Here is a 16136-nt window from a genome sequence, read left to right on the forward strand (position 1 = left end):
GAAATTGCATGTAAATGGAAGGAGACCCTCAGGGGTATACAAAATTACATACAAGAGGAAGTGAGGGGAAAGGAGGGAAATTATAAGGGGGAGAAATGAATTACAGTAGAGGGGGTAGAGAGAGAAGAGGGGAGGGGAGGGAGGAGGGGGTATAGTAGAGGATAGGAAAGGCAGCAGAATACAACAGACACCAGAATGGCAATATGTAAATCAATGGTTGTGCAACTGATGTGATTCTGCAATCTGTATATGGGGTAAAAATGGGAGCTCATATCCCACTTGAATCAAAGTGTGAAATATGATATATCAAGAACTATGTAATGTTTTGAACAACCAACAATAAAAATTAATTTTAAAAAATAAATAAATAAACAAAATTTTTAAAAAATGAATATACCACAGTGAATCTCACCATCATGTACATCCACAAGAAATGGATTTTAAAAAAGGTAACTACGGGTAAATGGCAGGAAGATCAATAGAGGGAAGAGGGAGCACAGGGAGGTGAAAAAGATGGGGAAGAAGAGGTATTGGGGTCTGAATTAGAATAAGATATAACCCATGCTTTTATAATTATGTCAAAATGGATTCTACTGTTACATATAACTAAAAAGAAACAATAAAAATATTTTAAAAATTGGAAAAAAAAAGAATGCACATCTTTTTTTTTTTTTTTTTTTTTTTTTTTTTTTGCTAAGAGAGAGTCCTGAAGCTGCCACAGGAGACCCCCCCATTCTAACAGGTTATCTTACACTGGGTAAAAGACAGCAGATAAATACTGCAATGGAGAAAACTTAAGAATTCTAGGGAGAAGAATGAAAAGCCCTGAATGCCAGGTTTTGTTCATGACTAAAGCACTCAGGGGTCACTCCAGGGGAACTGGGCTAACTGGGCTATGCGAAATAACTACACAAGAAACAGAAATACCTTTTTCTTTGGGGGTGCTGTGATGGCTCCTCTGACCTTAAGGAAGAAAGAGAGAGAGCACGTGCTGACCCCTTTTATTGAGGAGAAGCTACTCAAATGAGACAAAGGGTCAGGTTTCAAGGGGCTGAGTCTAGCTTCATGATGTCTGATGTCAGCAGGTTGACTGACATCTAAGAAGGCCACACCCAAAGGCACAGTAAGAGAAAGGGACACACAAAGAGTGTTTCCATGGAATATTCTATCCCAAACAGGGCAAGGGGTAATATTATAAAGGAACAGGTGAGCATAGCTCCACCCATGGGATGTAGGAAGGCACACCCATGCATGAAGACACAGTTGCTCGCACCCTAAAGATTGGGGCTATCATCTGGGTTGACCCACGATGTCACACCAATCAGAAGGGGAGACAGATTCACGTGCTAGTCTGACTCCCACACCTAATCATCTCTCTCACATTCTTTCTTAGGGTGCTTTGGTTGGGGAAGCTATTAAAAAGAACAAACAAGATGTAAGTTCTTCCCAAATATTTGGTACCATTGGAAACCCACTTCAAATGGAGATTTTCCCACCACATTGTCAATGAACATTCTTTTAGAATGATATTTACAGTAATCAACAGAAGACTTTTGGTCATGAAGAGAGAGCCCTGGACAACACTGGGTATTCCACAATGCTGAGTGGCGTCTTCACATTTTTCTATCTGAATGACAACCCATTGGTATACTATATGAATGGTGTCCCTCAGAGTGGTGTGATGTGTAACTTATCTGTTAAACTCAAAATATACATAAACTGGCAAGAAGAGCCGATGGTACCAATTTTCCCAAGAACAATCTGTTGTCTTGTGTGTTTTTTCTTTTTATTAAGAATCAGTTTTTTAAAAATATTTCAAACGTTGAAAGATAATGGGTTTCAACCAAGAATCTTGTATCCAGCAAAATTAAGCTCAGGTTTGAAGATGAAATAAAAACCTTCCACGATAAACAAAAGTTAAAAGAATTTGCAGCTAAGAAACTGACACTTCAAAACATCCTTGGCAAAACATTACATGAAGAGGAAATGAAAAATAACAATGAAAACCAACAGTGGGAGGTAATACAGTAAAGGAAAAACTAATCAAAGAGGAAAAACAAATCAAGTTAAATAACAAAAATAAACAAGTATGGCTGAAAATACAAACCATATCTCAATAGTAACCCTAAGTGTGAATGGCTTAAACTCATCAATCAAAAGACATAGGCTGATAGAGTGGATTAATTTAAAAAAAAAAAAAGATCCAACAATATGCTGCCTACAGGAGACTCATCTGATAAGAAAAGACATACACAGAATGAAGGTGAAAGGTTGGGAAAAATCATACCACTAACATGGACCTCAGAAGCAAAGGGGTGTCCATACTCATATCAAATAAAATAGACTTCAAGCCAAAGTTAATCAAAAGAGATAAAGAAGAACACTACATACTGCTCAAGGGAACCATACACCAACAAGACATAACAATCATTAATATATATGCCCCAAACAATGGTGCAGCTACGTTCATCAATCAAACTCTTCTCAAGTTCAAGAGTCAAATAGACCACAACACAATAATAATGGGTGATTTTAACACACCTCTCTCACCACTGGACAGATCTTCCAAACAAAAGTTGAATAAAGAAACTATAGAACTCAATAACACAATTAATAACTTAGACTTAATTGACATATATAGAATATATCAACCAACATCAAGCGGATACACGTTTTTCTCAGCAGCACACGGATCCTTCTCAAAAATAGACTATATTATGCCATTGGACAACTCTTAGCAAATACAAAGGAGTAGAGATACTACCATGCATTTTATCCGATTAAAATGAAATGAAATTTGGAAATCAATGATAAAATAAGGAAGAAAAATTCCTACATCACATGGAGATTGAACAATATGCTACTGAATGAACAATGGGTTATTGAAGACATCAAAGAGGAATTTTAAAAATTCTTAGAGGTAAATGAAAACTCAGACACAACATATCGAAATCTCTGGGACACTATGAAAGCAGTACTAAGAGGAAAATTCATTGCATGGAGTTCATTCCCCCTTAAAAGAAGAAAAGGCTAACAAATAAATGACCTCACACTACATCTCAAAACCCTAGAAAAAGAAGAACAAATCAACAGCAAATGCAGTATAAGGCAAAAAATAATTAAAATCAGAGCTGAAATCAATGAAATTGAAACAAAAGAAACAATTGAAAAAATTGATAAAACTAAAAGTTGGTTCTCTGAAAAAATAAATAAGATTGATAGACCCTTAGCCATGCTAATGAAGAGAAGAAGAGAGAGAACCCAAATTACTAGCATACGGCATGAAAAAGGCAATATCACAACAGACACTACAGAAATACAGAAGATAATTAGAAATTATTTTAAAACCTTATACTCCAATAAAATAGAAGATAGTGAAGGCATCGATAAATTCTTTAAGTCATATGATCTGCCCAGATTGAGTCAGGAGGATATACACAACTTAAACAGGCCAATATCAAGTGAGGAAATAGAAGAAGCCATCAAAAGACTACCAATCAAGAAAAGCCCAGGACCGGACGGATATACAGCCGAGTTTTACAAGACCTTTAAAGAAGAACTAATTCCAATACTCTACAACCTATTTCAGGAAATAGAAAAAGAGGGAGTGCTTCCAAGTTCATTCTATGAGGCCAATATCACCCTGATTCCAAAACCAGACAAAGACATATCAAAGAAAGAAAACTTCAGACCAATATATCTAATGAATATGGATGCAAAAATTCTCAATAAAATTCTGGCAAGTAGGATACAAAAACATATAAAAAAAGATCGTACACCATGATCAAGTGGAATTCATCCCCAGGATGCCAGGTTGGTTCAATATATGGAAATCAATAAATGTAATTCATCACATCAATAGACTTAAAGATAAGAACTATATGATCATCTCAACAGATGCAGAAAAAAGCATTTGACAAAAACATAGCACCCCTTTATGTTCAAAACACTAGAAAAACTAGGGATAACAGGAACTTACCTCAACATTGTAAAAGCTCTATGCTAAGCCTCAGGCCAGCATCATTCTAAATGGAGAAAAACTGAAGGCATTCCCTGTAAAATTTGGAACAAGACAGGGATCCCTCTCTCACCACTTCTATTCAACATAATTCTTGAAACACTGGCCACAGCAATTAGACAGACAAAAGAAATTAAAGGAATAACTATAGGAAAAGAAGAAGTTAAACTAGCACTATTTGCTGACAATATGATTCTATACCTAGAAGACCCAAAAAATTCTACCAAGAAACTTCTAGAACTAGTAAATGAATTTATCAAAGTGGCAGGATATAAAATCAACACCCATAAATCAAAGGCATTCCTGTATATTAGTGACAAATCCTCTGAAAAGGAAATGAGGAAGACTACCCCATTCACAATATCCTCAAAAAAATAAAATACTTGGGAATCAACCTAACAAAAGAGGTGAAAGATCTTTACAATGAAAACTATAGAACCCTAAAGAAAGAAATAGAAGAAGACCTTAGAAGATGGAAAGATCTACCTTGCTCATGGATAGGCAGAATTAATATTATTAAAATGACCATACTACCAAAAGCACTATATAGGTTCAATGCAATTCCGATCAAAATCCCAATGGCATTCCTCCTAGAAATAGAAAAAGAAATCATGAAATTCACCTGGAAAAATAAGAGACCCAGAATATCTAAAACAATTCTAAGCAGGAAGAGTGAAACAGGTGGTATCGCTATACCAGAACTTAAACCATACTACAGAGCAATAGTAACAAAAACAATATGGTACTGGCACCAAAAAAGGCTAGTAGACCAATGGTACAGAATATAGAACACAGAGATTAACCCACAAAATTACAACTACTTTATATTAGACAAAGGTGCCAAAACCATGCACTGGAGAAAGGATAGCATCTTCAACAAATGGTGCTGGGAAAACTGGAAATCCATATGCAACAAAATGAAATTTAATCCCTATCTCTTACCATGCACAAAAGTTAACTCAAAATGGATCAAGGATCTAGGGATTAAACCAGAGATTCTGTGTCTAACAGAAGAAAAAGTAGGCCCTAATCTCCATCACGTGGGACTAGGCCCCAAATTCCTTAATAAGATGCCTATAGCACAAGAATTAAAACCAAGAATTAACAAATAGGATGGATTCAAACTAAAAAGTTTTTCTCACAAGAGAAATAATATGTGAGGTGAATAGGGAGCCTACATTCTGGGAAAAAATTTTTACCCCTCACACATCAGATAGAGCCCTAATCTCTAGGTTATACAAAGAACTCAAAAAGCTAAACACCAAAAAAACAAATAACCCAATCAACAAATGGGCCAAGGACTTGAACAGATACTTCTCAGAAGAGGATATACAATCAATCAACAAATATATGAAAAAATTCTCATCATCTCTAGCAGTCAGAGAAATGCAAATTAAAACTACTCTATGATACCATCTAACTCCAGTAAGAATGGCAGCCATGATGAAGACAAACAACAAGTGCTGGTGAGGATGTGGGGGAAAAGGTACACTCATACACTGCTGGTGGGACTGCAAATTGATGCAGCCAATTTGGAAAGCAGTATGGAGATTCCTTGGAAAGCTGGGAATGGAACCATCATTTGACCCAGCTATCCCTCTTCTCGGACTATAACCAAAGGACTTAAAAACAGCATACTACAGGGACACAGCCACATCAATGTTTATAGCAGCACAATTCACAATAGCTAGAATGTGGAGCCAACCAAATGCCCTTCAATGGATGAATGGTAAAAAAAAATATGTGGCATATATACACAATGCAATATAACTCAGCACTAAAGAATAATAAGATCATGGCATTTGCAGGGAAATGGATGGCATTAGAGCAGATTATACTAAGTGAAGTTAGCCAATCCCAAAAAAACAAATGCAGAATGTCTTCTCTGATATAAGTGGGGTGACTCAAAATGGGGTAGGGAGGAAAAGCAGGGGAAGAAGATTACCTCTACATAGGGAAGAGGGGTGGGAAAGAAAGGGAGAGAGAAGGGGAATTGCATGGATGGTGGAAGGAGACCCTCATCATTATACAAAACACATATATGAAGATGTGAGAAAAAAAGAAAAAAAAAGAATAGCGTTATCTTAGATTAGGTAGAGAGAAGTGATGGGAGGGGAGGGGAGGGGCTGGGAGGATAGGAAGGATAGTAGAATGAAATTATTATTCTGTGTATATATATGTGACTGCATGACCAATATGATTCTGCAATCTGTACACTCAGAAAAATGAGAAATTATATCCCATCTGATTCAATGTATGATATGTCAAGGTCATTGTACTGTCATGTGTAACCAATTTAAAAAAATTAATATTAAAACAAATTGGAGAAAAAAAGAATCATTTTTTTAAAAAACACTTATTAGTTATCAATGGACCTTTATTATATATATTTATATGCGGTGCTGAGAATCGAACCCAATGCCTCACACATGCTAGGCAAGCACTCTACCACTGATCTACCACCCCAGCCCAATGTGTTTTCTTCTTGCAGAAAATTCTAGACATAGTCCAGAGAGCTTGACTTCTATTAATCTCATTGATGGCCTCCAAAAGGGTTCAGATTATCTAGTGAGACTGCAACATTTCTGATTTCTAACTGCCTATTTTAAAGACAAGTGTAAGACCTACAAATTTCAGATTTATATCCTAAAAATTGTAGATTCTTCTTTATACTTTCATGGACATCTGTTCCCACTGGAAATGAATGACTACTAGCAACTATAGCAGCCAATTAGCTTTATTGATTTGAGATGTATCATTAGTCTCATCTTTAACGCTAGAGTTATACAAAAAACGTACAAGGATGTTACCAATATATAGTCCTCTGCAGAATCAATTACCATTAAAACACATTTAAAAAATGGGATTTGGAAGGTTTTCCCCCATAAAGATGGGTAGCTTAAAAATTAACAACAGCAAAATCATCTTTTTAAGCAAGTGCACTTTCAATGACAGGACAGAATATCCTTAAAAGCTTCATCTTATTAATACAATTATAGGTAACACCAGACAAATTAGAATTAGTTTTGCTTCCTTTGATTATAAAATAAGAATACCTGAGCCCATCCTTGTTTTCCCCATTGTTGATATAAAGTATTGATCCTTAAGTTTTAGAGGGTCGTAGGCCCTTTTGAGATATGAAATAAAATATGGGACCTCTTCCAAGTATTGCACATATACAAACTTCATCATAAAATCTACTCATAGTCCCTCTAGTTTCAAAACTTCAAACTAGAAGCAAGTGCAGGGAAGAAGTTTTAAGAACTCAAAACAAAATTCATTCAGGGTTGTAGGAGAAAAGTTAAAGTGCCTGTCTTCTGTTCTCCTTCTTGGTAGAAGTCACAGGCTCTTTGTAGTTTCACACTTCCAGATGCTCAGACACAGCACACTTCAGAAGCAGCATGGAAGCAGTGTGGGAGCCGAAGTCATATTTCTTGTGGCCCTTGAGCCAACCAGGACCCTGAGCTGAGAGTTGCTCCCTGGCCAGCACCAGTAGCTCAGCCACTAGCAACCACCCCCATGACTTGCGGTTGGCTCAGCAGATGCTGTATCCTGGCAGCCAGGTCTGATGGCCTGAGGGCAATCACTGCAGCTGGTGTGGCAGTGGGCTCTGCTCTGGGCACACACTGGGCATGCCATCACTGGGGCTTCAGTGGTGGAAGTAATGCTAGGCCCTCAAAGACTGAAACGACCAGGAGTCTCAGGGAACCCAGCCCACACAGTAGCAGTTGCTTGGTGGCCCTTGCTTTTATGAGGTAAAACATTTTTTTGATGTTTGCCCAGAACCAGGGTGATGTTAAGCTCTGTGAGGGTTTCAGTGAGGTGCTAAAACAGTGCAGAATTTCAAATGGTTCGTCTAATCAAGAAGTTCAAATTGCCAGGCCTGCTGGCACATGCCTGTAATCCCAGTTATTTGGAAGGCTGAGGCAAGGGGCTCCAAGTTCAAGGCCAGCCTCAGCAACTTAGTGAGACCTCATTTCAAAATAAAAAATAAAAAGGACTGAGATGGAAGTGACTAAGTGGTTAAGCTTCCCTGTGTTCAATCCCTGGTATGGTGGTGGGGGCCGGGGGGGGGGGGAGTTCAAATTGAAGAAGTAGAAAATAGGTTTTGATAACCAAGTTACTTTAGCATAAAAATGTAATTGATAGCGAAAGTATAAAATGTAAAACCATAAGTTGAATCTCTCTTAGTAGCTTCATGTTTCCCAATGGCAATGGAAGGATGTTTTAACTGAGTTCACTGAGTTGATACTGAATTTGGGGCTGGGTGATTGTGCGGCCTCCTTAAACAGCTGTTTTGATGTTATTCTTAGTGAGTTAATTAGAATAAGGTGATTTTTCTTCCAAAAAAAATATTAATGTGATTCTTTTTCTACATTAATTTGAAAACAAATCACCTTGGAGATAGTTACTATTTTCAAGAACTTTTCCCATGATATCTTTAATTTCAAAAAGTGAACTATATAAAATCTAGTAGTATATGACTCAAAAATTAGTTTCCAATTAAACCACAATTAAAGAAAAGCTCTTGGATTTTTTAAAAAATATTTTTTAGTTTTACATGGACACAATATCTTTATCTTGTTTATTTTTATGTGGTGCTGAGGATTGAACCCAGTGCCTCACATGTGCAAGGCAAGTGCTCTGTCACTGAGCCACAACCCAAGCCCTGGATTTTTTTTTTTTTTTTTTTTTTTTTTTTTTTTTAACGGAAAACTTGTTCTCAGTTCATTCAAGATTTCTCTATCAGGACTTTTTTGTTTGAGCCAAGAGTCTTGCTAAATTGTCTAGGCTTCTCCTGGGATCAAGTGATTCTCCACCTCAGCCTCCTGGATAGAGGGTGATACAGGCTCACTCTACCACATGTGGCTCCATTAGGATTTTTGATGATTTTATTCAGGGTCACAGGTGAAACTGTGGTAAAAACATTTCATTTATACCACACTGAAGGACACCTTTCCCACCATTTATCAATAATTTTATTGAGATATAATTCACATATCCAATAATTCATCCCTATAAATTACACAACTCAACAATTTTTTAGTTTACTCAGAGTTATACCACCGCCATCACAATTCAATCACTTTAGAACATTTTCATAAAACCCAAAGGAAATTCTGTACCCATTAGCAGTCAATCCCCATTGTCTATTAAACAAAAATTCCAGTCTTGGGAAACCTCTATTTCTGTCTCTATCTGTTTACCCTGGACATTCCCTTTAATGTCTATATAACATATGGTCTTTTGTGACTGCCTTCTTTCACTCAGCCTGGTATATTCAAGGTTCCTCATGCTGTAGCAGATATATGGACTTCATTTCTTTCTTTTTTAAAAAACATTTATTTTTTAGTTGTAAGTGGACACGATATCTTTATTTTATTTTAATGTGGTTCTGAGGATCAAACCCAGTGCCTCACACATGCTAGGCGAATGTTCTACCTCTGAGCCACAACCCCAGCCCAGGACTTCATTTATTTTTGTGAGTAATAGCTGACTGTATGAATAGACCACATTTGTTAGTTGACATTTGGTTAGTGGACATTTGGGCTGTTTCTAATTTTTGTCTGTGTAATTCTGACAAGTTTTTCTGTTGCATAGTGCTTAACTTTGAACAACACAAGTCAAAAAGTCAAAAAGAGAAGGATATTAATAGCAATAACAAAACTATACATGATCTACTTTGCCATAATTTTAGATTTTTCAAATTCAACCATTTCCAAATGCATATTCATAGGGCCTTATCTTCACAGGGAAACTGGCATTGTTACACTGCTTAAGAACTAAGAAATCCTTGGAGCTGGGGCTGTAGCTCAGTGGCAGAGTGCTGGCCTAGCATGTGTGAGGCACTGGGTTTGATCCTTAGTACCACATTAAAAAAATATACAAATAAAGGCATTCTGTCCATCTACAACTACAATTTTTTTTTTAATTAAGAAATCCTTGAACGTTAGATGTTCACTAAGATCCCTTCTTAAACTAATGGAATAACTTAGTCTTTCTATTACTTCTCCTTGAATAGAAAAGACCATAAAGACCACGTTGCAGATGTTCTGTGTCCTGGGGAATAAACAACAAATATCACTGAACCGCTTGCAAGCAGCAAGCACAGGAGACTGAGCCTTGGACAGAACTGATCTCATGAGCATGATTGGCCAAGCTGCCCTGGAGTGCCCTGTTTAGGTTTCAAATACTTGGAGCCCTCACCAATTTCCAACTCTGATGGGCCTTCTTTCTTGCTACTAATCTGCTTGTCCTTAGGCAGTGTTCCATGCCCCCCGCCCATAGAGACCCTCACTGCAGACTCTACCCTGCCAATGATCTCCATCTCTGAAAGTATGGACCCAACAGCAATGCAGATTTCTATACTAGTTTAATACCCTCTGGGCTCTAGGTCTGACATGTGCTCTCAAGTGGAGCAAGAAACTCAGGGGGTGCTCAGTGACTGTGTGGGCATGTATGACCTATAGGATTTGCAATCAAGAATACATATGTGAGGTTAAAAAGACAAAAGAAAATTTTTTGTGTGTATGTATGATGCTGGCTATTGAACCCAGGGCCTTGTGCATGTGAGGCAAACACTCTACCAACTGAGCTATATCCCCAGCCCAAGACAAAAGAAGTTTATGACTTAGCTACATTTATATTTTATTAAATGTTGAACATTGCTCCAACAATCAAAGCACTTGGGAACCTCAACGTACTCCTAAGGCTCTCTCATCAGCTATTGTAGAAATATATTTACACAACTTCATTCACTAAATTTATCTGAAAGGAACACATTCAGAGGCATAGAAAGCACTTTCATAAAGATTTCCTTCATTAGAATCAAGAAGAAAAAACACCAAAAGGAAGGTTTAAGTAACCAATTTCTTCCTTTGCTTTGCATTTCAGAGTACTCTCACTCTGGATTCTTGGAATTAACTTTATTGAAATCCAGTGAGTTTTACCCGATGCCAGCATGGGAGGCACAGGCTGGAAGGCTGAATCACAATTTACTGCTGGGGGGCCCTGCCAAGCTTTGCCATTCTTTCAGAGGAGGGTTTCCCTGGGAAGCCAGCTTTTTTAGGTAGTCACTGGGCTCCAGGTGGGGAATATCAGGATTCTGCCTGTAGTACTTTTGCAACTTCTCCAGAACTGTGGGCAACCCAATTGTGGAAGCATAGAACATGGGCCCACCCTTGTGCCTTGGCCAGCTACACCCATTCAAGTAGATGGCATCAATGTGCTCTGGGCCAGCAGCCATCCCTTCTCCCAAGATACGGAACCCTTCATTGATGAGTGCATACAAGCAGCGCTCAAGGATCTCATCCTTGCTAATGACACGGGGTTTAATATGATGGGTTTCTCTGTACTGTGACAGAAATTTGGAAAGCCAGGGATCAGGTTTGTGAATCCTTCCCAATGGCTTGTCATATTGATACCACCCCCGCCCTGTCTTCTGCCCATAGCGTCCTGATTCACAGAGCATATCAGGAATTGGGCAGTATCTTCTAGTACCCCGCTTTCGGACAGGAGTACCAGGAGGCAATGTGGGTCCAGTAAGACCTTGATCCTGGCGAACTTTCCAACTTACATCCAACCCAGCAAGGTCAGACCCTCGAAAGGGTCCCATTTTAAAACCAAACTCCTCCAGCACCTGATCTATCTCCTCTGGCTTGCTACCTTCTTCTAACAGGAAATACGTCTGGTCAAAATAAGGGACTAGCATTCGATTACCAACAAAGCCATGGCAGTTGCCTACGACTACACCAATCTTCTTAATCTTTTTGGCTAAGTTCATAACAGTGGCAATGGTGGTGGGGGAAGAGTGTCGGCTAGGAATAATCTCTAACAACTTCTTTACATGAGCTGGTGTGAAGAAGTGCATGCCAATGACCAAATGCGGCCGATCTGTGGAAGAAGCAAATTCATCCACGTCAAGGGCTGAAGTATTGGTGCACAAAAATGCGTCTGGCTTGCACACAGCTGACAGTTCAGCAAAGACTCGTTTCTTCAGCTTCATATCCTCAAATACTGCTTCAACAACTAAGTCTACACTAGCAAGCTCCTTCATAGATGAACTGAACCTGAGTTTTGGTCCTGACCAAGGCTGGTCATTCTGTGGCATTTCGGATGCTGCCTTTTCCAAGCTGGAAGTTATTATCTTCTTTGCAGTTTTGAGCTGCTTTTGGTCTACTTCTACAGCAACCACAGGAATTTTCGCCCTTAGAAAAGTAATAACAATGCTTCGGCCCATGGTTCCCAAGCCTGCAGAGACAGTGAAGCAGAAAATGAATGATTCAATGGATGGGGGATTCGAAACTAGCTTATTGGACCACAGTTTCTATGGCAATGTGCCATATTGATACCAGCCCTACCCTGCCTTGTTGCCCATATTGTTCTGATTCATAGAACATATCAGGAATCGGGTAGTATCTTGTATTATCCCACTTTTGGGCAGAAGTGCCCAGAGGCAATGTGGGTCCAGTAAGACCTTACCCCTGGCAAACCTTCCAAACCACATCCAACCCAGATAGATGTCAGAGCTTTCTCATGGGCACAAGAGAGCAGTGGAAGACTACATCACAAAGTGATGGTGTTTTTGAGGTAGGAGGTGTGATGCATCCAGGGACCACAAAGACAAGAAAATTGATCCCAAATACTTAGCTGCAAGAGTGAAAGGCCATGCTTGAAATATGCTACAAATATCAATCGCTGTTTGGAAATCCTGGAGTGAGAGATTCATACAGAATCTCTCTTAGAGAGGAGGAGTAAATAGTGCCCACAGTCTGGAGACAGACAGCCAAGGTCAGGCCCTCACACCACTAGAATTTAGCTCACTCTGGAAAAGGTTAGCATCTCTAGGCCTCACACATAAGATGAAGGCAGTTGGAGGACTTGGGAGAGAATCACTGGAGCTAACAGGAGTAGTGATTTCAGCATAGAACCTGGGATCTGGTGTCCTGAAGTAAATGTTAGCTCTTGGCATGCACACATTTGGAGAAGCCCATGAACTGCCCCCACGTGCTTACCAAGGACACCAACGGAGGAGATGGGTTGTGCTGATGCTGTTTTCCATGAGGCTCCAGAAGGAGTGGACCATTTACTTGCATTCTTTTCAGCAAAGAAAGCATATTGCAGGGCTCTAGCCTGCCCTGATCCCTGAAGGTACATAAACAGCTCCGCTTCCTCCTTGATGCCCACTTCATAGGGATACTTCACAGAGGCCTGGACTGCACGGACACAAGTCTCTGGAGCCAGGCACCCAGGGTACTTCTTCTGCATCTTTGCAAAGGCTTCCCTGAAAATGGTGTCCATGTTGGGCAAGCTTGGCACTGGCTTGTTCAAGATTCTGCGGGATTCTAGAGATTGATCTGAAAAGAATAAGCATGATCAGAGATTTGAGAATGTTACTTAAACAAAGGAAATTGATTATATAATAGCAGCAGCAACAACAACAACACCTGGTTCAGATTCAAAGTACAGAAGTACATACTGTTCATCAAGATATTATGGAACACCAATACCATATTTCTGACATTTTTGTAACTTAGTCCTATAAGAGAATCTAAGAGAATCAAAGGATTTTAAGTTACCAAATGAATGCATAAAAGTTATATTTTCTTTTAACCCCTATTATTTTTAGTTATAGAAAACAGTTCAGAATTACTATTTGAGATCTGAAATAATCTGAACACTATTCTTAAAAATATGAAACCTTTCAATTACCCATGATAGAAGACATTGTAATATGGTTGGAAGGGTAGGTATACATATCAATGGAAGAGAACTGAAAGTTCATTATAAATCTCGAAAGATTGGCTATTTGATTTTCAACACATAGAAAAAAATTAATCAAATAGTGCTGAGAGAACTGAATACCCAATTACAAGATTGATTAATTAATTAATGAGGTATGCATAGATCCTTACCTAGCACAATCTATCAATGAATCATAAATCCATTGAAGAATAAAAACTGAGCTTTGGGGGCTGAGGCAGGAGGATTGTGAGTTCAAAGCTTGCCTTAACAGCTTAGCAATGCTCTGAGCAATTTAGCGAGACCCTCTCTTAGTAAAAGATAAAAACCGGTAGGGATGTGGCTCAGTGGTTACCCTGGGTTCAATTCCTGGTATTAAAAAAAAAAGGTCAGGGGGCGGGTACTGTAAGAATTTCTAGAAGAAAACAGGAACATTTTTGTGTTCTTAGGCTAAGTGATATCTTATATAACACCAAAAGCATAATCCATAAAGGAAAAGTAATTAATAAATTGAACAAATTAAAATGAAAGACCCTTATACTACAAAGGACATCATTAATAAAATGACATGAAGATTCATAGGAGAAAATATTAGAGTGGTGGGCAGAAAGTGTCATCCTCTAGATGTTCATGTCCCAATCCCCAAAATCTATGAACAAATCAACTAATCGGCAAATGGATTTATACATGTAATTAAGATTAAAGACTGAGATGGGAGGTAACCTATTATTTGCGTGGCCCAATATAATCACCTGGGAGAAATTCAATAACCAGAAAGGATCAGAGATATACCATGTGATAGTCTGGACCTGCTGGCAATGCTGTGGATTTCATATGGGAGAAGGATTCTAATTACTCCATATTATTACCAAATATTAATACTAAATAACACTTGTATTGATGTCATTTTTACTACACTCATTCCAGTGATTCTGTATCAGCTATCTATAGCACATATTTCATACAAAGCTGTGATCCAGATTTGGCTTCTAGCTATTGTCATGTCAGGGATAACTGGGGGAGGACCTGCTTCCAGACTAACTCAAGGGGTCGTTAGTTGGATTCCATTCCTTTTGTGCTTTTGGACCAAGAGCCTCAGTTCCTCCCTCACTATGGGCTGAGGTCACTCTCAGTTCTTTGCCACATGGCTTCTCCATAGGGCCGCTCATATCCTGTCACTGGCTTCTGTCAGTGCGGGCAAGTGAGTGAGCAAGAGATGGGCAAGACTACAGCCAGAGCCTGTTGGTAACCCAGCCTCAGAAATGACGCCCTATTATTTGAGGCAGTCTACACATTCACTGTAGTTTTAATGTGCATTTTCCTTCATGGTGATGTTGAGCCTTTATCACATGCTTATTAGCTATTTGTATATCAGACTCTCATGGGTATGTATGTGCTCAAGTTTTGCTAACATTTGTATAAAAAGAGTAAACGTGTGACAAATTGTAGATGCCAAATGTCCAGCTATTACAGACACTATTTTCTATCAGTGCTGCTACTTCAAGAGTAAATCATTGTATGGAAAATGTATGTCTTAGTTATGTACACAGGATTCAGACCAAGCTTGTAAAGCAGCTCCATTACAGAAAGACCTCTGACTCTGGCACTAGGGTGGAGCCTGTGTCCCAGGGAACGGATCACAGTCTGGATGTCATCATGTGTACATGGGCATTATGAAATCTCATCCCCTTGCTGTAAGCTACAAAGCAAGCCTATTCCAAATACTTGATTACTTGCAGAGTTGAGAAGAGTGCTTTTCTAAATGAACGATGTCCCACCTGGTTAGAGCAGCTCTCAGGAGAGGAGCAAAGACAGTGGTTATTAGCCCTGCTGACCCTACTGCTGTGGAGAAATGTGAACTGTACTCAAGAGACCCACAGACTACTTGCTCAACTATTCAGTCCTCAATGTGAGGAGAGGCAAGCTCAGCAGAGAAGGATGGGACAACCTACAGTCCACTGCTGGCTCCATTCACTGGTGGCCTAGAAGGGAGGCAAGAGTGGACAGTGGGGAAAGCAGGAGTGGGAGGACATGTATGTAGAGGGCAAGTGGATGAGGAAAGAGGCCCAGCTGTCTGCATTGTGACCTGAACCTACTGCTGGGGTAACCCACACCATGGAACAGGGCAGATGGGTCTGGATGTCCCAGAGCTGGAGCTGCTCCCACCATACCTGGGGCTGCCTCTCAACAGCACAGTCATATCAGATTCCTTTCAAGAGTTTAAGATGCCCACCCAGGGCCCACCACAGATTTAGTTAAGAATCCTTAAGGGTGGGGCCTGAGCCAGGCAATTTTTAAAAAGAAACAATTAATGACTTTTTAAAATAACTTTATTTATTTATATTTTTATGTGGTGCTGAGGATTGAACCCAGTGCC

General features: G+C 39.2%; 1 protein-coding gene across 3 annotated transcripts in view; it reads right to left on the minus strand.

Moving 5' to 3' along the window:
- Positions 1-9034: 9034 nt before the first annotated feature.
- LOC143408211 (peroxisomal bifunctional enzyme-like) overlaps positions 9035-16136 on the minus strand; it is a 31162-nt gene continuing 24060 nt past the window's right edge. For all 3 annotated transcript variants that reach the window (XM_076867683.2, XM_076867685.2, XM_076867686.2), the window contains 2 exons: positions 13033-13374; positions 9035-12268 (listed from right to left, as the gene is read on the minus strand). In XM_076867683.2, coding sequence (XP_076723798.2) covers positions 11007-12268; positions 13033-13374 — 1604 coding nt within the window. In that variant the 3' untranslated portion in view covers positions 9035-11006. The remainder of the gene's footprint in view (positions 12269-13032; positions 13375-16136) is intronic.

The sequence above is a fragment of the Callospermophilus lateralis genome, chromosome 10, assembly GCF_048772815.1.
Source record: "Callospermophilus lateralis isolate mCalLat2 chromosome 10, mCalLat2.hap1, whole genome shotgun sequence".
NCBI lineage: Eukaryota > Metazoa > Chordata > Mammalia > Rodentia > Sciuridae > Callospermophilus > Callospermophilus lateralis.